At 43.1% G+C, this 24,795-nt stretch overlaps 1 protein-coding gene across 6 annotated transcripts in view; it reads right to left on the bottom strand.

Moving 5' to 3' along the window:
* The window catches only part of EXOC3L4 (exocyst complex component 3 like 4), a 147,012-nt gene that overhangs the window by 61,853 nt on the left and 60,364 nt on the right, over nucleotides 1-24,795 (bottom strand). For all 6 annotated transcript variants that reach the window (XM_073609561.1, XM_073609565.1, XM_073609567.1 and 3 more), the window contains exons 4-7: nucleotides 13,465-13,582; nucleotides 7,825-7,947; nucleotides 5,279-5,379; nucleotides 2,629-2,724 (exon numbers count right to left, since the gene is read on the bottom strand). In XM_073609561.1, the coding sequence (XP_073465662.1) occupies nucleotides 2,629-2,724; nucleotides 5,279-5,379; nucleotides 7,825-7,947; nucleotides 13,465-13,582 (438 nt within the window). The remainder of the gene's footprint in view (nucleotides 1-2,628; nucleotides 2,725-5,278; nucleotides 5,380-7,824; nucleotides 7,948-13,464; nucleotides 13,583-24,795) is intronic.

A 24,795-nucleotide genomic window follows, 5' to 3' on the forward strand; every position in this document is an offset into this window, starting at 1 on the left:
GAAGTGGTTCTGTTATCCTGACTGGGCATCATCGTCCAGCAGGATAACATGCCGGCGCGTGCCCGTGGGGGGCGCTTAGCTCGGCGATCGCAAGTGCGGCGTTTTAGTCTGACATGCCACATCTCCGATCCTGATAAGAAGCCTCTGACATGACCAATCACAGCCGATCATTGCGAGAACCAGGAAGTGCCGGTAAACGGCATTCCTCGGTTCGCGCTAACAGGGAGAGACGATCGGCGGCTCACCCTGTTGGGGGGGGGGGTGGTCAATGTGCTGATTATCAGCACAGCCCCCATCAGATGTGCCAATCAGCTGCCAATCAGTGCCCAGCAGTGCCCCAATAATAAAGTCTGCCAGTGCCCACCACAGTGCCAATCAGAGCCCACCACAGGGCCAATCAGTGTCTATTTCAGTGCCAATCAGTGCCCAGCATTAATAGCTTTCAGTACCTGCCCAATTAGTGCTGCCCATCAGTGCCATCTATTAGTGTCCATCAATGCCACCTGTCAGTGCCAATCAGTGCAGCCGGTCAGTGCCCATCAGTGCCACCTGTCAGTGCACGTCAGTGCCACCTATCGGTGCCCATCAGTGCTGCATATCAGTGCCTCCTCATCAGTGTCAACTCATCAGTGCCCATCAGTGGCGACTCATCAGTGCCCGTCAGTGAAGGAGAAAACAAAATTTTATAACAGAAACGAAGAAAAACTTTTTTTTTTTTTTTCTAAAAACAGGTGTCAGGTGTTTTCCCTGACACCTGTTGGCGCTGCTTGCAGGCTCCTGGCACCATGGTCCATATTTGGGGCACTTGCCCACATATAGCCCCTTTTTTGGGACAAGACATTGAGATTGTTATGCTGATCTGGTGGGTGATGTCTACCCTAACCAGCCCCAGCTTACTGTCATTTCTCTGGTGCCGGGCTCCTGAAAACCGATTGAAAAAAAGTCTGATTAGACATTTCCTAACTGCGTCTCAATCTGTTATTGCCAGATATGCTGGCGCCAATCGGACCCATCAACCTTAGCCACCCGGGCTTGTGAAATGAATCACATTGAATGTATGGAAAATATGACAGCATGGGATGAAGACAAATCGGATTCTCATAATCTTATGTGGACTGTCTGGAATCATTTCCGGTACTCAGCTACTTTCGACACGTTTACCACCACCTCGGTTTAGCCTTCTAAGTTATTTCGGGATCCTTGCCAACAGTTTTTGCTGCTCTTTTGTTGAGTTACGTAGGTATTTATGGCCTTCTTCTCTCTATTTATGACCTTCTCCTTCCTCTCCCTCCACCCTCTAACTTCCTTCCCCTTTTTTACTTATTTTGCTTTTTTCTTTTTTTTTTCTCTCATCTTCTCTTTTTTTTTGCTCTGTTTCACTTCTCTTAATATTTCTGGGCTTCTTTTTATCACTCTGTTGCTGCTCTTCGATTCAGAGGTGCCTTGTTTCATGAGCAGTCATATGTCAATGTCCTACCTACAATATACTATAAAAAAAAGAAAGGAACTAATGCGCAAAACCAAACTCACTCAAATGAATAAACAAAGGGTGTGAGAAGCTGCCAACATATATAAGTGTTCCTACACAAAAAGACAAAAAATGAGTATAAAGGTATGTGGCGCTAACTATAAATAATAAATAATAAAAAATAATAAATGATTTAAAACACACTGACTGCCAATCACTTCCAAGGCCGGGCTGCAGCCAATGTGCTAAATGATCCAGTGTCACCAATCTTCAATGTGATACAAAGTCAAAAACATACATAATAATCATAAAGTTCAAGCAAAATACTAAAGTGCAAATATACTTCAAAAGTGCAAGCAGTGCAATCTAATAAAGTCCAATAGTCACATAAAGTGCATACAGAAAAATGAAGTGCAAAATCCAGAAGTGATGAAAGTGCAATCAGAACCCAATAAGGACGGGACAGATCTCTATATGGCAGTTCACAGAAAAAAAAAAAAAGGAGAAAAAAGTGAATGTGCAATATAATCGATATACTTCATCTGATTACTGTCACCATCTGTGGTGCGCCACTCGTTTCCCCCAGCCTCTCATCTCAAATGGAGACCCATACGGGTCAAACCAAGCCTTAGTATAAGTCAAAAGCGGGATCCCAGCAAACGATGGACTTCTAACTATATCCATGACAGTATCGATATTGGAGTGGACTTCAGGCTCATCCAGTAAGGTGAGGACATGTAATAAAGAGGGGGGGGGGCTCCATAGTGCAGTATTTCCAAAGATTTTATTAAAATCTTTGGAACATCACCCTTTGATGAAGTCACGTGTGCAGTGACGCAACGCGTCAGGGAGGAGACAGGTGTCGTCACTTCCGGACACGGCCGAGACCGGAAGTACCCTATCTAGTCGGAATTAGGAATTTTAAATACAATATACTGTATTGCTATAGGGATCTATTTTTTTCCCCTACTTCTATGGTTTGGGATTCGGTCATTCGATCATTCTTGATCGGCGTGGGATCCCCCAGTCCTCACCAGACCCTTATCTGAGCAAACAGCCTGGCAGGTCAGGAAAGGGGGGACCCGAGTGTGCCATACCAGGCCACATTCCTCAACATGGGGGAGGGAGGTGCTTTTTTGATAGTTTTTATATTCACTTACCGTAGTTTTGTTAAGCTGTTAATGTAGACGACTGAATACTGAATGGACAGAGGCTTGAAATTATTCCCTGACCACGCCATGAAGGTTTCTTGTAGCCTAAGGAAAATATAACAAAAATTTAAGCAAATATCAGTTTCAATAAGTCACAGATGTGGGCTGTTGCAGCTCACATCCACCAACATGCCCACTTTAGATCATGTGACCCACAACCATTGCACCCCAAAGCTCAAACACATATGTATGTGTGTGCATGTGTGTATATACTGACGGTGTCAGTAGAGCAATGAACAGGCAGAGATTGGTGACAGTAGTTTATATTTTTATTATTTAAAAAAAAAATGTTTTTTACAATCCTTTAGGACCCCCGTTAGGGTGCTTTGGTGAAACATCAGGGGTCTAAACAAGGGGAATCTGTGCCACATGGGGTAATTAGGTTGTGCCCAGGCTTATCTGGCACACCCTGTGCACATGCCTATGGCTATTAGGTTGCTTACTAGACATGTGCAATTTGTTAATTCCGAAATTCCCGAATTTTTCAATTTCCTAATTTTCAAATTTCCGAATTTTTGAAAATTAAAAATTTCAGAAATTCGGAATTTCCAAAATTTTGAATTTCCGAAACTTCGAATTTCCGAATTTTAACATTTCCAAATTTTGGAAATGCAAAATGTCCGAATTTCCGAAATTTAGAATTTTCGAAAATTCGGAAATTTGAAAATTCGGAAATTGAAAAATTCAAACATTTCGGAATTAACGAATTTATCAAAATTCGTTACATTTTTTCGAAAATTCGGAAATTCAGAAATTCAGAAGTTCGAAAATTCGAAATTAGCAAAATCGCAAACTCTAAATTAGGAAATTTGAATATTTGAAATTTCATAAATTTTAAAATTCGAAAATTTGGAAATTTGAAAATCCAAAATTAAGAATGAAAATTCAGAAATTCAAAACAATGAAAATCTGAAAATTCGAAAACCTGAAAATCTGAAATAATAACTAACTAATAATAAATATTAAATTATAGGCATTGGAAATTCCTTTCAAATTTGGTTAGTGAACGTAACGCGTATGAATTTATCCAAAGTTACGAATTATCTGAAATAACGAATGCCATATCTAAACGAATGGAACGTAACGAGCTAATAATAATAAATAACAATAATAATAAAAAACCTTTTTATTATTATTAAATATTATTAATTTGGTCCATTCCAATTGTTTAGATGCAGCATTCGCTATTTTGGATAATTCGTAACTTCAGATAAATTTGTATTCGTTACGTTCACAAACAGCCAAATTTGAAAGGAAATTCCAATACCTATAATTTAATAGTTATTATTAGTTATTATTTCTAATTTTACTGATTTTTTCTTTTTTTCAGATTTTCTAATTTTCAAATTTTTCAATTTCCGAAATTTCGAATTCCAGAAGACCAAATGGCAGACCGCCGCCATTTTTTTTTACCAAAAATATGTAGAAGAATACATATCGGCCTAAACTGATAAAGACTTTTTTTTGGAAAATGTATTATAGCAAAAACTAAAAAAATTGTTTTTTTTTCAAAATTGTCGAACTTTTTTGTTTATAGCGCAAAAAATAAAAAACGCAGAGGTGATCAAATACCACCAAAAGAAAGCTCTATTTGTGGGGGAAAAAAAGGACGTCAATTTTATTTGGGAACAACATCTCACGACTGCGCAGTTGTCAGTTAAAGCGACGCAATGCCGTATCGCAAAAAATGGCCTGGTCATTAAGGGGGGAAATCCTTCGGTCCTTAAGTGGTTAAAGGAAAGGTAAGGTTAACCACTTGACCTCCAGAAGGTCCCTCCACCCCAAACTCGCTCATCCATGTCTTTATGGACTTTGCTTTGTGCACTGGTGAGCAGTCATGTTGGAACAGGAAGAGGTCATCCCCAAACTGTTCCCACAAAGTTGGGAGTATGAAATTGTCCAAAATGTCTTGGTATGCTGACCCCTTAAGAGTTCCCTTCACTGGAACTAAGGGGCCAAGCCCAACCCCTAAAAAACTGTTGCCACAAATTTGGAAGCATGAAATTGTTCAAAATGTCCTGGTATGTTGATTCCTTAAGGGGCCAAGCCCAACCCCAGAAAAACAACCCCCACACCATAATCCCCCCTCCACCAAATGATTTGGACCAGTGCACAAAGCAAGGTCCATAAAGACATGGATGAGCAAATAGTTCGTTTTTGGCTGAACTTCCACTTTAAATTGTTTCAACAGCCTTCCCAATAAGGCCCCCAATATGGGCTCTCCTAATAAGGCCTTCTATCGCAACCCGATAGAACACCTTTGGGATGAATTCGAGCGGAGACTGCAAGCCAGGCCTACTCGTCCAACATCGTTGCCTGACCTCACAAATGCCCTTCTGGAAGAATGGTCAAACATTCCCATAGACACACTCCTAAACCTTGTGGACGGCCTTTCCCAGAAGAGTTGAAACTGTTATAGCTGCAAAGGGTGGGCCAACTCAATATTGAACCCTACGGACTAAGACTGGGATGCCATTAAAGTTCATGTGTGTGTAAAGGCAGGCGTCCCAATACTTTTGGTAATCTAGTGTATACGAAAGCAATAGACAACCCACTCAATCCTCACTGCATTTCTGTGCTCGATACTCTTGAAACCAACCTTGTAGAAAATGAGCCCAGGTGCTCCACGCAGATGTGAAAGGTGGATCTCTCCAGCTCCTCGGACAATTTGGATGATTCTCTGACATATGTCCCAATTATCTGCAAGAAATACTCAGGACATGAAATGGTGTATTTTTTTTACCGACAATTTCTATCCTTCAGTGACTGTAGTTCTCCTTTAAATCCTGCACTGTAGTCAGACAGATGCTACATCTGCAATAGCATATGTAATTGAAGGCTTTTTTTTTTAGCCCAGCAATCAAAAACACTTTGTACAATGGCATATTTGCCATTTGTTAAAAGATTCCAATAGAACATTCATTGAAATGCAAATTGGTCTGAAAAAGCAGACTCAGAGTCTCTTATTTACGGGCTTCTGCCAAGGACACATTGTATGTACACAAGTTAGTGTTATCATCTAAAACACAACCTTTTCATGCTCAGGGGGTCATTGAAGCCAACATTCCTAGGCCAAATTTTGCAGCGTCAGTATGCATCATTTAACATAATTACAACTCTTTAATTTAACTTTACTTTTTAAAAAAATGCAGTTTTTTTTTATTACCCTTTTTAAAGTGTTTTATTACCCTTTTTAAGCCTTTCATGACTAAGCCTATTTTTGAAATTTGGTGTTTACAAGTTAAAATCCCTATTTTTTTGCTAGAAAATTACTTAGAGCCCCCAAACATTATATATTTTTTTTAGCAGAGAATCTAGAGAATAAAATGGCGATTGTTGCAATATTTTATGTCACACGGTATTTGTGCAGCGGTGAAAAACGCAACTTTTTGGCGAAAAGGGACACTTTTCATGAAGGCCGAGTAAATAGATACCGAACATGTCACGCTTTATAATTGCACGCACTCGTGGAATGGCGGCAAACTACGGTACCTAAAAATCTCCATAGGCGACGCTTTAATTTTTTTTTTTACGGTTACCAGGTTAGAGTTACAGAGGAGGTCTGGTGCTAGAATTATTGCTCTCACTCTGACGATCGCGGCGATACCTCACATGTGTGATTTGAACACCGTTTACATATGCGGGCGCGACTTCCGTATGCGTTTTCTTTGCTGCGCGAGCTCGCGGGGACGAGGGCGCTTTAAAAAAAAAAAAATTCTTATTTATTTTATTTATTTTATATTTATAATTGTGTTTAAAAAAAAAAAATTTTGATCACTTTTATTGCTGTCACATGGAATGTAAGCATCCCTTGTGACAGCAATAGGTGGTGACAGGTACTCTTTATGGAGGGATCGGGGGGTCTAAAAGACATCTCCTCCCGCTCCTCCGGTATAACAGCCGAGCGTCTTTTAGCCGCATCGGTTGTTGTACCAGGAAAGCCATCGCTGGCTCTAAAAAAAACAGCTGCGGGCATCATCCAGGTATAACCCCGGAAAGCCGAGTACACACATCTACGTACGCTCGGCGGGAAGGGGTTAAACTCACAACAGTACAATCAGTGTGTATATGCAGTAAAGCATGCTTGTTATACTCACTGTGGAACCTACGGGGCAGTGGCGGCCGCTCATGCAGGGCGCTGGGGCGCCGCCCTCCTAATCCATGCATCCAGCCCCTAATCTACATGCAGGGCGCATGGATTCCAATGTTTTTTGGGTTTTTTTTGTTTTTTTAGGAGCACGTGATTAGAGCCAGAGGTTATAATCGGCTTCAAAAAGGGTGGGCTCCGGGTGCAGAGCCCACCCAGTTGTGTGACATTAGCGAATAATATTCGCTAATTTCTTCCTGTTTCTCCTCCTGGCCAATCAGGAAGCGGGTCCTGACACCCGATTAGCCAGGAGTACTAAGACCCGATTGGCCGTGGGTCCTAAGTCCTGATTGGCTGGGAGGAGAAGTGACCGCCGGGACTCGGGGGGGGGCCGCGACATAGATAGGGTAAGTGCAGGGCCTGGCAGGGGCCTGGCGATGCGGCGATTGAGTGAGGGAGGGGGTGGCAATCAATCCAGTGAGCACCGGGGGGGGGGTAATTGATTGGTTGGCTGGCTGGGAGGCCTGGGGCTGTCCCCCCCCCCTCCAAAAAAATTGAGCACCAGGCACCACTGCTAAGAGGTTAATCCTCTGCATTGTGGTAAAATACTGTTTGATCCTGTCATCTCTGATCCTCCCATTCTTCCACAGTCCCCAATCCATCTCCTGATAGTACAGAGCCTTGGGGACACTCTGCACATGCTCAGTTTGGGGTGTATCGCTAGAGAGTTTATTTTTGGGAAGGGTGCATGTGATCAACGCAGGGCCAATCAGCACTGTCCAGACAGAGGGTCAGGGGTCCTGCAGCCTCATAGGACAGTCAGAGTAGAATGAAAACTCCTCCGACAAGCGTTAACCAGACACTGATAGAAGGCACAAGAGTGCTATATACTGCTGATGATAAAAGGTTTTTAGCAGTTTATAATTATAAATATATATAATTATAAAATAATTGCATTTCCATGTTCTGTGTACTGTGGGAGACCAGATATAGTGAATGCAGGGTCCGGGGTTTAGTAACATTTTAATAAACAATAGCAGAGTGATTGGCATACTCACACGTTCTATGTCGGTGTAAATTGGAAGTTCTTTGAATGTCTCCTCGTCTACCTCCATCTCTTTTTCCCATTTATTCTTCTCCATCTCCATTATGTTGTGAAAATATATTTTTTTTAAGACTTCCTTAATAATATAATTGACAACAAAGATGAGTCAGCAGTGGAATAATATAGAAGATAACTTGGGAAATATAATACAACAAACCAAAAGCTTATATATATATATATATATATATATATATATATATATATATACACACATATACACAGTATCTCACAAAAGTGAGTACACCCCTCACATTTTTGTGAATATTTTATAATATCTATTCATGTGACAACACTGAAGAAATGACACAATTGCTACAATGTAAAGTAGTGAGTGTACAGCTTGTATAACAGTGTAAATTTGCTGTCCCCTCAAAATAACTCAACACACAGCCATTAATGTCTAAACCGCTGGCAACAAAAGTGAGTACACCCCTAAGTGAAAATGGGCCCAATTAGCCATTTTCCCTCTCCGGTGTCATGTGACTCGTTAGTGTTACAAGGTCTCAGGTGTGAATGGGGAGCAGGTGTGTTAAATTTGGTGTTATCGCTCTCACTCTCTCATACTGGTCACTGGAAATTCAACATGACACCTCATGGGAAAGAACTCTCTGAGGATCTGAAAAAAAGAATTGTTGCTCTACATAATGATGACCTAGGCTATAAGAAGATTGCCAAGACCCTGAAACTGAGATGAAGCATGGTGGCCAAGACCATACAGCGGTTTAACAGGACAGGTTCCACTCAGAATAGGTCTCACCATGGTTGACCAAAGAAGCTGAGTGCACATGCTCAGCGTCATATCCAGAGGTTGTCTTTGAGAAATAGACGTATGAGTGCTGCCAGCATTGCTGCAGAGGTTGAAGGGGTGGGGGGTCAGCCTGTCAGTGCTCAGACCATACGCCGCACATTGCATCAAATTGGTCTGCATGGCTGTCATCCCAGAAGGAAGCCTCTTCTAAAGATGATGCACAAGAAAGCCCACAAACAGTTTGCTGAAGACAAGCAGACTAAGGAGATGGATTACTGAACCATGTCCTGTGGTCTGATGAGACCAAGATAAACTTATTTGGTTCAGATGGTGACAAGCGTGTGTGGCGGCAACCAGGTGAGGAGTACAAAGACAAGTGTGTCTTGTCTACAGTCAAGCATGGTGGTGGGAGTGTCATGGTCTGGGGCTTCATGAGTGCTGCCGGCACTGGGGAGCTACAGTTCATTGAGGGAACCATGAATGCCAACATGTACTGTGACATACTGAAGCAGAGCATGATCCCCTCCCTTCAGAGACTGGGCCGCAGGGCAGTATTCCAACATGATAACGACCCCAAACACACCTCCAAGACGACCACTGCCTTGCTAAAGAAGCTGAGGGTAAAGGTGATGGACTGGTCAAGCATGTCTCCAGACCTAAACCCTATTGAGTATCTATGGGACATCCTCAAACGGAAGGTGGAGGAGCGCAAGGTCTCTAATATCCACCAGCTCTGTGATGTCATCATGGAGGAGTGGAAGAGGACTCCAGTGGTAACCTGAGAAGCTCTGGTGACCTCCATGCCCAAGAGGGTTAAGGCAGTGCTGGAAAATAATGGTGGCCACACAAAATATTGACAATTTGGGCCCAATTTGTGGATTTTCACTTAGGGGTGTACTCACTTTTGTTGCCAGCGGTTTAGACATTAATGGCTGTGTGTTGAGTTATTTTGAGGGGACAGCAAATTTACACTGTTATACAAGCTGTACACTCACTACTTTACATTGTAGCAAAGTGTCATTTCTTCAGTGTTGTCACATGAAAAGATAGAATAAAATATTTACAAAAATGTGAGGGGTGTACTCACTTATGTGAGATACTGTATATATATATATATATATATATATATATATATATATATATATATATATATATATATATATATATATACATACATATACACACACAGTATGTATACACAGTGCCTTGAAAAAGTAGAATACAATGATCAGTGTTGCTGGCTATAGCCAACGGCACTGATCGTTCAGAAAACACTTGACAGGCTGGTTGATAGATCGACTTGTGTACAACCAGCTAGGCCATACATGGATCAAAATTCGTCCGGTCCCTGCTGAACTAGCTGAATTTCGATCCATGTATTAGACGTGCACTGACAAAAAATTTGTTCGTTTTCATTTCATTCGTTTTTTTGTTTTTTTCGGAAATTCGAAAATTCGGAATTGGGAAATCCAAAAATTCGAATTTTCAAATTTCCTAATTTTTGATTTTCGCATTTTCGAATTTTTGGATTTTCAGATTTCCGAATTTTCAAATTTTCGGATTTCAGAATTTTCAATTTTTCACATTTTCGAAATTCGAATTTCCAAAATTTTTAAATTTCCGAATTTTCAAATTTCTGATTTTTCAAGTTTTCCCAATTTTCGAATTCCGAATTTCCAAATTTTCGAATTCCGAATTTTTGGAATTCAGAAACTCGGAAATTCAGAAATTCGAAAATCAGAAAATTAGAAAATCCAAAAAAAAGAAAGAAAATCAGTAAGATTCGAAATAATAACTATCTAATAATAACTAACTATTAAATTATAGGTATTGGAATTTCCTTTCAAATGTGGCTGTTTGTGAATGTAACGAATACAAATTTATCTGAAGTTACAAATTATCCAAAATAACGAATGCCGCATCTAAACAAATGGAATGGAACAAATTAATAATAAATAATAGTACTAAAAAGTTTTTATCATTATTATTGTTATTTATTTTTATTAGATCGTTACGTTCCATTCTTTTAGATACGGCATTTGTTATTTTGGATAATTCGTACTCGTTACGTTCACCAACAGCCAAATTTGAAAGGAAATTCCAATACCTATAATTTAATAGTTATTATTAGTTAGTTATTATTTCAGATTTTCGGGTTTTTTTAATTTTCGGATTTTCATTTTTCTTTTTGGATTTTAAAATTTCCAAATTTTAGAATTTTCAAACTTCCGAAATTCCGAACTTCCTAATTTCCGAAATTTTACATTTCCAAATTTTCCAATTTCCGAAATATCGAATTTCCGAATTCCGAACTTCCGAATTTCAGAGATTTCGCATTTCCGAATTTCAGACATTTCGAATTTCCGAATTTCAAAAATTTCGAATTTCAGAAATTTCGAATTTCCGAATTTCAGAAATTTCAAATTTCCGAATTTCAGAAATTTCGAATTTCAGAAATTTCCGAACTTCTGAAATTTCGAATTTCCGAATTCGAATTTTCGAGTTTTCCAATTTCCAAAATTTTCCAGTTTCCAAATTGAATTTTGGCATGTCAGGAAGGTATCTATGCACACTTGAGCAGATGAAAGCAAATTAAGGTATTGGGTGTTAAAATCTTTTGTTTCTGAGCATAAGGGGGTTGCCATTTTTTCTAATGTGGTCCTAGTTCGGCTTTAAATCTGGATGGTGGAAATGCTAATGAAGTTATAAATTTGTAATTTGCCAAAACAGTCAATATACTGTTTAGAATACTAGAAGCTGAAGATGGAATGTTTGTACATGAGTTAAATCCTGACAGGCTGGTTGTATACAAGTTAAATGGTAGATCGACTTTTATACAACCAGCCTGCTCATACATCCATGTATGGCTGGCTTAAAGCTGAACTTCCCCTTTTGTCCCCCCCTTCACATTTGATGTGTCATTTTTTAGGTGGGTACTTAGCTTTGACAGGTACCTGCTCCCACTTCCAGTGGAATTGCCTAAGGAGTTCAGCCCCTTCTCCCTTCACCTGCAGCTTTCTGGGACACGTCACAGGTCCCAGAAGGCTGCTGGACCATTCACAGGTTGCAGCGCGGCATGCACATGAGCAGTAGGAAGCAAGCTGTGAAGCCGCATGCTATCACAGTAGGCTTCCCACACTAAAGATGCTGACACCGGGAACCTGGAGACTAGCGCAGAACCAGCCCCAGGTGAGGACGACACTGGATCCCTGGACAGGTAAGTGTTCTTTTATTAAATGTAAGCAGCCACAGGATTTGTAGTTGCTGACTTTTAATTATTTTTTTTTTTCTCGAGTAAAGAGCCTCTTCAAGTTTTTTGAAGGATTAAAAATCAGCATGATAGTCACATTTGTAGCACCCTGATGTGTAGGCAGGGTTGCTAGTAAATTTACCTGCCAAGTATAGTTGCCTTGGCCAATTCATAGGAGACCAATCGATTCTACCCTAATTCTGGAATTGCTGCACTTCTTTCTTCTGTCACTAGATGGCCGGGTGTCTGGTGGCATTGGATAGGACAAGGGCATTGCAGGGACAGGTTGGGAATGGATGGGGTGTCTCGGGCAATGGGCAGAGATCTTCTTGGGTCCCTTGGCCTGCTGGGAGAGCCTGTTTATTTGGGTGAGGTCAGGTGATCAGGGTTCTGTGCCACCTGGACGGCTGTCTGGGTGGACGTTTGTTATACTGCCCTGGGCTGCTAGACCAGAGCCAGAGGCCTATCCTGGGCACATCTGGCTACTAGGCTGTCTGAGGGCCAATCCAGAAGCAAGAGAGCAGCGCAGGGTTGGGACTGCGGCTTGCAGTCCAACCAAAATGATGGTTCTTCCGGCCGGAGAACCTGTTGTGGTCGGAGGTAGAGGGGAAGCGGTCACCACTAAGGGACTGACCACCTTATTACCAGGAACCACCGTGAGTTGCTGAATCAAGTACCAGAGCAGTATTCTCACCAACCGGGGATGGTGAAGAATTGGGAAACTTCAGCAGGTGTCAAGCCAAGGACCCAGCCAGCGGAGGTGACCCTTGCAGAGCAGTCTTGTGTGCCAAGCCAGGGACCGAGCAGGCCAGTGGGGTGACGTCTGAGGAGTATCTGTGAGTGCCAAGCTAGGGACCCAGCAGGGACCCGGGGGTGACGCTTGAGGAAGATACTCAGTGAGAAGATTGGAAGAGCTCAGGAGATCCTGTGGCAGTGGATAAGCGGGTCTAAGTGATAGACTGAGAGCTCATTTGAGTGAAGATCTAAAAAGGAGATTGTGGAGGAAGTGAAAGAAACGGTTTAAGATTCTTGCCATAGGAGACAGCGTGTCTACACATGTAGATGTGGCGTCCAACTGTGTGCCTTACCCTGCATGGCTGTCTACCTATAGAAGTCTTGGAGTCGGCTAATTGACATTGCAACTACTAAAGGGTGTCCTGGTCCTAACCCTCTTTCCCACAGTTCTGTTTAGGAGAAAATAAATCTCTTTGCATTCAAGAAGTGTCTGGCGCCTATTAATCTACCTTAGATTGCACCCACCATGCCTCTGGAGGTCACCATTAGGCCTGGAGAGGCTCGGGGTTTGGGTACACATATTACAGGAGAATCTTGCCAAAATGGCAAAAGGGGCAATTAAATAGCAAATTAAATTCAGTTTTGAAAAATCTTAAGTTGTGCACTTAAGAATATAGCATTACTGCCTATTCATTAAATGGATTAAGGTTGGCTAAAGCACCTAAAAAACCTTCATGATTCTCGATGCCAAGTACAAAACTACCTCCCTCCTCTCTCTCACAAGATTTGCTTATTACCAAGTTGCAGGTATGATTTATACATTTCCATACAATTCTTGCAAAGCTCTTGTAAACCATTACCTGTAGAGCAATGTTATAATCCTTTTTTAATTTTTCAAGGCATTCCCCATTTATCACAGGCGGGAGACTGGCAGCGTTAATTTCCGGATGAAGTTCAGGGTTGGCCATAAATTCTTCACTGTGAAAGGAAAACAAGTAAACCAAAGCTGTTGAAGTAAGGGCAGTCATATTTGTAGCATATGATATATGTAGACCTTTAAGGATATGCAAGACACTCATTCAAAATGTGTAGGGAGTTTTTGACAATTTAACTGGGCTCAGTAAATTATATTTTTATGGTAACTCTACAGGTGTTGCATTGGCTTTGAGCTTACTGTAGTTATTGACTGTCCGTTATTTGGAGGGACTTTCCCTTTTTTTGGACTAAATTCCTCTTTAGGCCATGGTTGTTCCTCTTTTCCATACCAAACCCTAATATAAGCATGCAGCCGGCAGGCCAGGAAAGAGAGGGGGCGAGAGAGGGCCCCCACTCCTGAACCATACCAAGCCACATGCCCTCAACATTGGGGGGGGCGTGCTTTGTTGCATTTTGATGGGAACAAGGGCCTCTTCCCCACAACCCTGGCCGGTGGTTGTGGGGGTCTGCGGGCGGGGAGCTCCCGGAAGCCCCCTTTTAACAAGGGAGACCTCAGATTCCGCCCCCCCCCTCCCATGTGAATGAGTAGGGATACATAGTACAACTATTCATTGACCCAAAACAAATGTGTAGTTTAAAAAAACGACAATATACAGTTTTTGACAAGACCTTTATTATAAAAATAAATATCCCCTGGTGTAGATCTATCGTCAATCACAACGCCCGCCACCACTGCCGACCCGAAAAAAGAAGTCAGCTTGCGCTGAAGGCTCTCCTCATCTGACAGTTCTTAAATAACTAAGGGATGGGGATCACCCGTTGATCCCGCCCCCTTGTGACATCATTGACCCAGCATGCTCCTGGTTGATGACGTCACAAGGGGGTGGGGGTCACCCGGCCCGCAGACCCCCCGAACCGCTGGCCACAGTTGTGGGGAAGGGGCCCTTGTCCCCATCAACATGTGGATAAGGTGCTTTGGGGGGCAGAACCCAATATTGAGGGCATGTGGCCTCGTATGGTCCAGTAGGGGGGCCCTTGCTCATCCCCTCCCTTTCCTGACCTGTCGGGTTGCATGCTCGGATAAGGGTCAGGTATGGATTTTGGGGGGCCAAGAAAATTTTGCCGTGGGGTTCCCCTTAAATCCACATAGGGGGATCCAAACCGATCCCCTTGTGTGCCTGCAGCTGCCAGGATGGAGGGAAGCCGGAAGCGCTGCAGTGGAGGAGGGGCACACAGAGGGTCCTGGACAGCAGGTGGATCCAAGAAACAATCCCCCTGCAGGGAGAAAGTAGACTAGAAGCCGGCAGAGCTACAGGGGGATCCACAAGTGTCAGCAATAAGGCAGTACAGCTGGCCCTCCTGCTCTTCAGATGCTCTGGCCCCCCTTTTGAACTGATCAACTGCCCTGGCCTTTCTAATCTCATTATGTCTCCCATTGCCTGAAGGCACCAACAGCATCAGATAATAGAGCCTGCCAAAAAAGGAGGGTCGTAGGCCACTATGGTGCTCTGTAATTTGATGCTGTTATGCGCACTCACAAGCTGGATGACAACGTGCAAGGCCAGGTAGTTGAGAGGACATCAGCTGTCAAGCCTCCCGACTCTCAAGCTGAAGAATGAGACTTATAGCTCAATCAGCAGACAAACCTAAATCTTTCGTAAGTAAACTTGCACAGTCATAAGCCCGAAGATTCAAATGTTTGCATAAACTGGGATTTTACTTACAGGTCTCATTTTCTTTTAAAAGTGCGATCGTAACGCAAGGGCCTCTTGAACAATTCTGAGCGCCGCAGGTTTTTACACGCACTTGAGAAAAGTATGCTCCAGGGTCAAGCGGCGTGACTGCGGCGTTAAACAAATTGATTTTTCACATCAGAGCTGTATTATCCTCTTGAGTTATACAAGGCTGTCGAAGACGAAGCCAGTTGGGTTGCCATGGTGAGCGCTCAGGTTTATGTTCGGGCTCTGACACATACACGCACGCGAACTCAAAGAAGGGCACTTATCCAATAAGGGAGCTCTGCTTTTCAAGGTTATCCCGTATACCTTAGATACAGCGTCACGCTGCTAAATGTACTTTCCTCCCTGTGGTAGGTCATCAATGTTGAATACCCCAGCGCTTTGATTACAGGTATGGGGAAAAAAGGCACTTAATGCAGCACGAGGGACTGCAAACCACAATATAGCGTTGTAGCAAAACGGCACATTTAGAATTATTAAGTGTTTTCAAATTGGTACCCACCTCTCCAAAAATGTAATGCAAACCCCGTTGGTTAACCCTTTCTGATAAAAACTCTGCAAAATCAAATGTGGTTATCACATGGGTAGATTCTGGTGCTCAGGGTTTTTCAACACAAAATGCTTAGTCATTGGTGCGTAGAAGAGCTAACTACTTTTATGTAAAAAATATACCAGACAAATAAATAACATACACTATTTTACCAAAAGTATTGGGACACGTGCCTTTATACGCACCTGAACTTCCCAGTCTTATGCCCTGTACACACGGTCGGACATTCCGACAACAAAATCCATGGATTTTTTCCGACGGATTTTGGCTCAAACTTGTCTTGCATACACACGGTCACACAAAGCACGTACGTCGGGACTATAAACGGGGCAGTAGCCAATAGCTTTCGTCTCTTAATTTATTCTGAGCATGCGTGGCACTTTTTGCGATTTGTGTACACACGATCGGAATTTCCGATTTTATAGCAAGCTCTCAAACTTTATGTGTCGGAAATTCCTATGGAAAACGTGTGATGGAGCCCACACACGGTCGGAATTTCCGACAACAAGGTCCTATCACACATTTTCCATCGGAAAATCCTATCGTGTGTACGGGGCATTAGTCCGTAGGATTCAATATTGAGTTGCCCCACCCTTTGCAGCTATAACAGATTCAACTCTTCTGGGAAGGCTGTCCACAAGGTTTAGGAGTGTGTCTATGGGAATGTTTGACCATTCTTCCAGAAGAGCATTTGTGAGGTCAGGCAAGTTCCTCCAACCTAAACTCACTCATCCATGTCTTTATGGACCTTGCTTTGTGCACTTGTGCGCAGTCGTTTTGGAACAGGAAGGGGCCATCCCCAAACTGTTCCCACAAATTTGGAAGCATGAAATTGTTCAAAATGTCTTGGTATGCTGACGCCTGAAGAGTTCCCTTCACTGGAACTAAGGGGCCAAGCCCAACCCCTGAAAAACAACCCCACACCAAAATCTCCCCTCCACCAAATGATTTGGACCAGTGCACAAAGCGATGTCCATAAAGACAGGGATGAGCGAGTTTGAGGTGGAGGAACTTGACTGGTCCGCCAAGAGTCCTGACCTCAACCCAATTACATGGAGGGGATTGATTTAAAAAAAAAAATGGAGTTACTCTCTAAACCTGTCCTTGTAGTGCTAATCACAGAGCAGGCTCAGAAAATATGCAACTGGAGTGTATGCACAACAGCGTGACAAAGTATAGTTCTAAAAGCTACAGGTGCTTCAAGTGAGCATTGTCACAGACTTCTATGAAGGCTTTGAAGACGCTTTGGAACACCACTAAAGCGACATGGGGTATCATTTTTGAAGCGAAGCTGAAGCAAAGCAAAGCAAACCAAAAACAAGGTGTAAACGGGACTGTAAGATAACCATTTTATTAAGTGACAGGAGCTTTGACTGGCAATCAGAGACCTTTAACAAAGCCTGTCCGAAGCCATGTTTTGAAGCAAGTGTAAACAAGACCTAAGAGTCCTGTTTACACCTTGCATTTGCTTTGGTTCGGTACCAGATGGGCTGGTATTTTCCACCAAGGGGACATAGTGCTCCTGCATACTGTTTGGGACTTTGCTATTTCTACTAGGGGGACATAGAGCTCCTACCTGAAGATATTTGCTACTGATCCATTGATTAATGAATCCACTATTCCAGAAGGAGTACAGTCTAGGATCCATTTTGCTGCAAGTTGTACATAAAGAAGTTGTCCTCCAAGTTGTTGCTGAATTCAGTTTGGGCATCCCATAACCCCTCATCCCTATCTAAGTTATATTCCCTCAATAAAACAAAAAAACAAACCCAAGGACTGGTTTCTTTGGATGCAAGTTGGAAAATGTTGCCGGTTGTGCAGAAATAAGGGGGCCCCCCCAGGGGATAGCACTACAATCGCACTAAACTTGTCACTCAAAAAGGATCGGAAGCTTCTTTTGGGTGACAAACACTCACAGGATAAACCACTGGAGGGATTGGGCTGCCCTATGCGCGATACTCGTTTCCATGTATGAATTGCGCCTTAAAAATCACGGGGGGAATACTCATTCCTGCTATGTGAGGTCTGAACAGGCCCTTAGGGTTACAGGAAGGGTGTGTGTGTGTGAAGGCTACAGGGAGGGTTAGGGTTGGGTTTACAGGGCTAATTGGTTTTAAAGTTCACCTTTTCGGACAGAATTTCACTTAATAGTTACAACTCCATAATAAATAGAGGCCTTTTCTAATGTCTTTTCTGCCCAAGGCATCATGTGCTTGTCTCTAACTCATCTAGTCCATGGAAGCTTTCAATCTTCACCTCTGTGTTCAAAATTTAAAAACATGCTTTCTGAGCCCATCACTTCCTGTACCATCATATCCCATCATGCACTGCCTTACTGCATCACAAAATAGGGCGTGTTTACCCTGTGGGCCACACCTCCCTCATCACTAAATCACCTTTTATATTTCCATCCACTTTCCTACTACTTCCTTTAAGGTGGCTGTGACAGACCCAACCAGGACAGGGGCTTTTGGAGGGGAGTGCAGGCTAGCCTCTTGCCTAATGACTATGGGCCCTGGCTTTAAAGGGAGCACTACCCTTTGGGAGGTGTGTGCCTGGGGGTCCCATGGAGTGGTCTTGCTTCGGATTCAAGTCCATGTTTCTCCAAAACACACAGACTCTGGGAACTGGAGGACCTAGATACATATTTGGGGTCTCTAGGCCAAAACCAGCAATGACTGCTTGAGAGTGTGCATAAAAGGGTTGAAAAAAGTGAAAACTCTCTCAAACAATTGCGGACTTTGTGGGCATAACATGAGGCAGTAAATTATAAAAATATATATCTTTATTCCAAAATGGTTAAAAAACATGAAATAACAAAACGCAAAAGCGTGGAGGCATGGATCCTTTCAAAGTGGATAAGAGGCCGTAAATTGCACAGAAAAACTATATATGTTTCAATAGATTAGGTCCAGGGTCTCCTCCATGCTAGCTTGTCAATGCGTTTCGCAACATTAATTGCTTCCTCAGGACATACTGGGTAGGTGCTGATTGGCCTTGAAAAATAGGTATTGGATGACACAACACAAGACAGACTGCGAGCCGATTCAATCCATCCACAGATCAAATTCCAAATATTGAAGGCATTCAATTCTCCTACGATAGACCCTCAACAAGGGGAAGGAAAGAGGGATCCAACCTCTAGAGCAGGGTTTCTCAACCAGGGTTCCATGGAACCATAGGGTTCCTCCAGAGGTTGCTAGGGGTTCCTTGAGCAATGAGCAGTTTTTGCCTCTCAGATAAGTTCCCACTAACACCAATGATCTTTTTGGCTATCTACAAGGAGGTAATTCTTCCCAATGACCATAGTTATAAGGAGCATTCTTCCCTATGTCCATCACATTTATTTATCATGAGTTGTAGATAAAGTATTTTTTAGAAGGGGTTCCCTGAGGCCAGAAAGTAATTTCAAGGGTTCCTCTGTGTTGAAAAGGTTGAAAAAGGCTGCTCTAGAGTGACCAAATGGACCGATAATAGTGAAATAAGAAGAAATGGTTATAGATGAGTCAAATAGATGCGTTTAATTGTAGTTGTCGTGGATAGTCATGGCATCTCTCAAACCTGAGGCTAACCCTTTCATATTTCAAGCCGAATTGGCCAATCAAATGGGAGAAGCCTTCCAATGTTATATCCAGTATCCCTTGTTTGGAGACTCAATAGTGGAGCCAAAGCCAACCAACTGATAGGGTAACAGGTACCTGGGGAGTTTGGATAAACGGGTGACCCCGTCGGCTCACGTGGTTTAGATTGTGATACTCAGAGCAGAAGTTACATCGTCTCAAAGCAACCTGATGATGTGGGTCTCCTTATATATTCTGTTTAAGGTGTTATGTGTCTTTTCCCCATTGTGTGCCTCCTAGGGCTGCATTTCCACTGTTAATTGAGTCATCAATTGTTTCTGTCTGTTGGCTAATTTGGCTAACTCATGGAGGTTTTTATGATGGGATTAGCCTTGTGTCAACGTTAGCTCGTTATCTAGTCCTTGTGTGATTTTTTGGGTAATATTTGGTTTTATGTTCCTGTGGTGACTGACCTACTTTTGAAGTGTGTAAAAAAAACAAACCTGTATTTCTGTTCAATAAACAGTCATTCCTTTGGTTCTATCACAACATCTTGCCTGTGTACGAAGCTTAGGGGTAAAAAGGTCTGGTATTAGCTCTCGGTCTGTTGGAACGGTTTGGGGGGCAGGAGGCACTGTTTGGCGGAAGCACCTAATCAGGTAGTTCTGTCACAGTGGCCACGCGCCATACAATCTGATTGTACAATCACCTGTCATCAACTATGTAGTGCAAGGGCCAGCCTTATTCGATACAAATTGAATAGATTGTTCAGGTAGATCCTCCTATTACATAGTTTTGGTAAATCTAAAGGAAATCGTACAGAGATTCTACCATTAGATAGCAAAGTGTATGTCCACCGTTCTGCAAGGACATGGGAGGGAGACATTCAGCTGTCGATGTTCTTGTAATCCAGGCCCAGCTCAAGGAGGCGGAGGGTGTAAATACATCAATTTCACTTTCAGGCCCCATTCACAACAAATGAGGAGGAATGAGGGACAGAGGGACATTGCTCCAAATCAGGGACAGTCCCTCGAAATCAGGGACAGTTGGGAGCTATGCATTCATGTTAGGGTTACAGTAAGGATTAGTGTTGGAGTTACAGGGAAAGTTAGTGTAAAGGTTACTTTGAACATTGGTTATGACTAAGGCCTTATAGGCTGAAACGCGTCAACTGACTTAATCTGCGATTGTTCACTGTGGCTATTCAATAAAATGAAGAAATTTTAAGAGCAGCAACCGGAGTGCGGATCATTTTTTCTACATTACTTTGAACATTAGTGTAAAGGATACATAGAGGATTAGTATTAGGGTTGAGGTTATAGGAAGGGTTCGTGTTAATGCTACTCCACTCAAAATAGAAAAAAATGAATTGTTTGCAAACATTTATAGGTTCCATTGCCTACCAAAATGTACCTTATGGCCAACCCCTTCTTTGTTATCAGCAACCGATTCAACTAATAGACTAAAACTCTGATCTACTGATCTTACAATTATTTTTCTAGGGACTCTCAACACCTAATGAATGTATTCTATTTGCCTGACCTTCATGTCTATTGTGCATACCTGATGTGGCCTCATCCAGCACTCTTATCAGAGCTACTGATAGGTGAAACTGCAGTAAATATCCAGTCATAAGTATACTTCTGACTATGTGGATCTTCTGTCTAGTAGAAGAATAATAGTAGAAACTGTGGGATATCTTTATCAAAAAATACAGAAACGAATTTACAGATTTAAAAAAATGAGCAAACATCTGATGTGCGTGTACCCCCGACCAGCAGCCTATTGCAGGGAGCACAATGGAAAAGCTCGCTCCTTTGTTGGCTGTGTACTCGGCAATTCTGTGGCAATTTGGAGGTTTTCCAGGTTTTGATTAGAAATATAACTGCATGGATGTGAACAGTCCACAGTAATATGCCCCTCGTGGCTTCCATTGTTTCCATGAACTAAAGAAATCAAATTTGGATGGATGATGAATGACAATCCTTTATGGTTCTACTTACTGTAATTTCCACCGAGAAAGCAAATCATTTCTATCTATCTAATGAGATCTATCTGATGTTTGTCTATCTATCTATCGTTCTAATTCTATCTATCTCTATCTTCTTATATCAGTCGGTCTATCTATCTATCTATCTATCTATCTATCTATCTATCTATCTATCTATCTATCTATCTATCTATCTATCTATCTATCTATCTATCTATCTATCTAATAGATTATATATCTATCTATTGAAACCCTCAACCCGATAGAACACTTTTGGGATGAATTCGAGTGGAGACTGTGAGCCAGGCCTTCTCGTCCAACATCAGTGCCTGACCTCATAAATGCGCTTCTGGAATAATGGTAAAGCATTCCCATCATAGGTGTGTGCACCCCGCGTGGCGCATATTCCCCCTGTTTAGACCCCTGATATCACCAAATTGAAAAATAAATCAAATTTTTTCTGCTAAAAAAAAAAAAAATTGTAAAAATATAATTTAAAAAATAAAATCATAAAAAATAATAAAAACTACTGACACCAATCTCTGCCCTAATGACACCGTCCACTGCCCTACTGACACCGTCCACTGCCCTACTGACACCGTCCACTGCTCTACTGACACCGTCCACTGCCCTACTGACACCGTCCACTGCTCTACTGACACCGTCCACTGCCCTACTGACACCGTCCACTGCTCTACTGACACCGTCCACTGCTCTACTGGCACCGTCCTCTGCTCTACTGACACCGTCCTCTGCTCTACTGACACCGTCCACTGCTCTACTGACACCGTCCACTGCCCTACTGACACCATCTACTGCCCTACTGACACCAATCTCTGCCCTACTGACACCAATCTCTGCCCTACTGACACCGTCCACTGCTCTACTGACACCGTCCACTGCTCTACTGACACCGTCCTCTGCTCTACTGACACCGTCCACTGCTCTACTGACACCGTCCACTGCTCTACTGACACCGTCCACTGCTCTACTGACACCGTCCACTGCTCTACTGACACCGTCCTCTGCTCTACTGACACCATCCACTGCTCTACTGACACCATCCACTTCTCTACTGACACTGTCCTCTGCCCTACTGACACTGTCCATTGCTCTACTGACACCGTCCACTGCTCTACTGACACCGTCCACTGCTCTACTGACACCGTCCACTGCTCTACTGACACCATCCACTGCTCTACTGACACCGTCCTCTACTCTACTGACACCGTCCTCTGCCCTACTGACACTGTCCATTGCTCTACTGACACCGTCCACTGCTCTACTGACACCGTCCACTGCTCTACTGACACCGTCCACTGCTCTACTGACACCATCCACTGCTCTACTGACACCGTCCTCTACTCTACTGACACTGTCCTCTGCCCTACTGACACTGTCCATTGCTCTACTGACACCGTCCACTGCTCTACTGACACCGTCCACTGCTCTACTGACACCGTCCTCTGCTCTACTGACACCATTTATTTATTTATTTATTTCAGGTACTTATATAGCGCCGTCAATTTACGCAGCGCTTTACATATATATATTATACATTCACATCAGTCCCTATACCCTCAAGGAGCTTACAATCTAAGGTCCCTAACTCACATTCATACCTATACTAGGGCCAATTTAGACAGGATCCAATTAACCTACCAGCATGTCTTTGGAGTGTGGGAGGAAACCGGAGTACCCGGAGGAAACCCACGCAGACACAGGGAGATCATGCAAACTCCAGGCAGGTAGTGTCGTGCCCACTGCTCTACTGACACCATCCACTTCTCTACTGACACCGTCCTCTGCCCTACTGACACCGTCCATTGCTCTACTGACACCATCAGTATATATACACATGCACACACGCATATGTGTTTGAGCTTTGGGGTGCACACCCTAATGCAATAGGCTGAGCACACCTATGATTCCCATAGACACACATTACTAAACCTTGTGGACAACCTTCCCAGAAGAGTTGAAGCTGTTATATCTGCTTCAACTCATCTGGGCCAACTCAATATTGAACCCTACGGACTAAGACTGGGATGCCATTAAAGTTCATGTGCGTGTAAAGGTAGGCGTCCCATTACTTCTGGTAATATAGTGTGTGTGTATATTAGTATATATACTGTATATAATATATATATTTTGAAGACCCTCAATGAAGGCTAATGGAAGTAATTGGCATTTTGTATCATAAAAATAGATTTTGAGAGATGGAGGTTGGAAAGTTGCAGGGGGGGGGGGGGGGCCTTTAGGGTTTTATGACCCCATTATTCTTATTTGCTGCCCTGCATATGGGCGATTCATAAAATAGATACATAGATGGACGGACAGATAGATCATACCTCCCAACATTTTGAGATGGGAATGAGGGACACCTACTAGCAAATGTATGTAGGCATAGGACACACCCCCTGCCACACCCCCTTAAAGGAGAATTAACCAAAAATCCACAAGGGCTTTTTTACCACTACTATTGCTTTATATTGGCTTTTCCAATTTACAAATGCAGCAATTTAGAATTTGGATGAAAGGTTTAGCACTGGGAAACACTTTTTGAAAGATAAAAAGTGCATTTTATATACATCTATATAGATCAGACCAAAATGAGGGACAAATGGGGAGGAAAGAGGGACAAAGGGACATTGCTCCAAATCAGGGACAATCCCTCAAAATCAGGGACAATTGGGAGCTATCGATAGATGGATGCTTCCAAGACATGCTGGGACCAGGCATGGACTGGCCATCGGGACTACCAGGAGTTTCCCGGTGGGCCCATGGCTTAGTGGGCCGGTTTCAGCGGCTGCCTAATTTGCATGTTGTATTGGAGGTCCATGGCGATCTACCCGTCAATCGCCGACAGCTGGTGCCTGATGGGTAGATTGAGATGCATGCAGAGTAGCGCAGGAAGCGTGTGTAATAAGTTCTCTCTCCGCCGCTCCCCGGCGGCCCCTTCTCTCTTCTCGTCTATCCCCATTTGCTTATGACATCATCTGGGATGGACGAGAAGAGAGGAGGGGCCGCCATGACATAAGAGAGAACATATTACAGATGCTTCCTGCGCTACTCTGCATGCTGGCTGGTAAACGCTGTGCCCTGATGTTTCCCAATATGCCCTGATGTTCCCCAATGTGCCCTGATGTGCCCCAATGTGCTCCAATGTGCCCTAATGTGCCCTGATATGCCCTGATGTGCTCCAGTGTGCTTTAATGTGCCCCAATGTGCCCTGATGTGCCCCAATGTGCCCTCATGTGCCCCAATATGCCCTGATGTGCTATGTGCCCTGATGTGCCCCGTGCCCTGATGTGCTATGTGGCCTGTGTCCTGATGTGTCATGTGCCCCGATGTGCTATGTGCCCTGATGTGCCCCATGCCCTGATGTGCTATGTGCCCTGATGTGCCCCATGCCT

Source organism: Aquarana catesbeiana, linkage group LG13 (genome assembly GCF_042186555.1).
Source record: "Aquarana catesbeiana isolate 2022-GZ linkage group LG13, ASM4218655v1, whole genome shotgun sequence".
Lineage (NCBI taxonomy): Eukaryota > Metazoa > Chordata > Amphibia > Anura > Ranidae > Aquarana > Aquarana catesbeiana.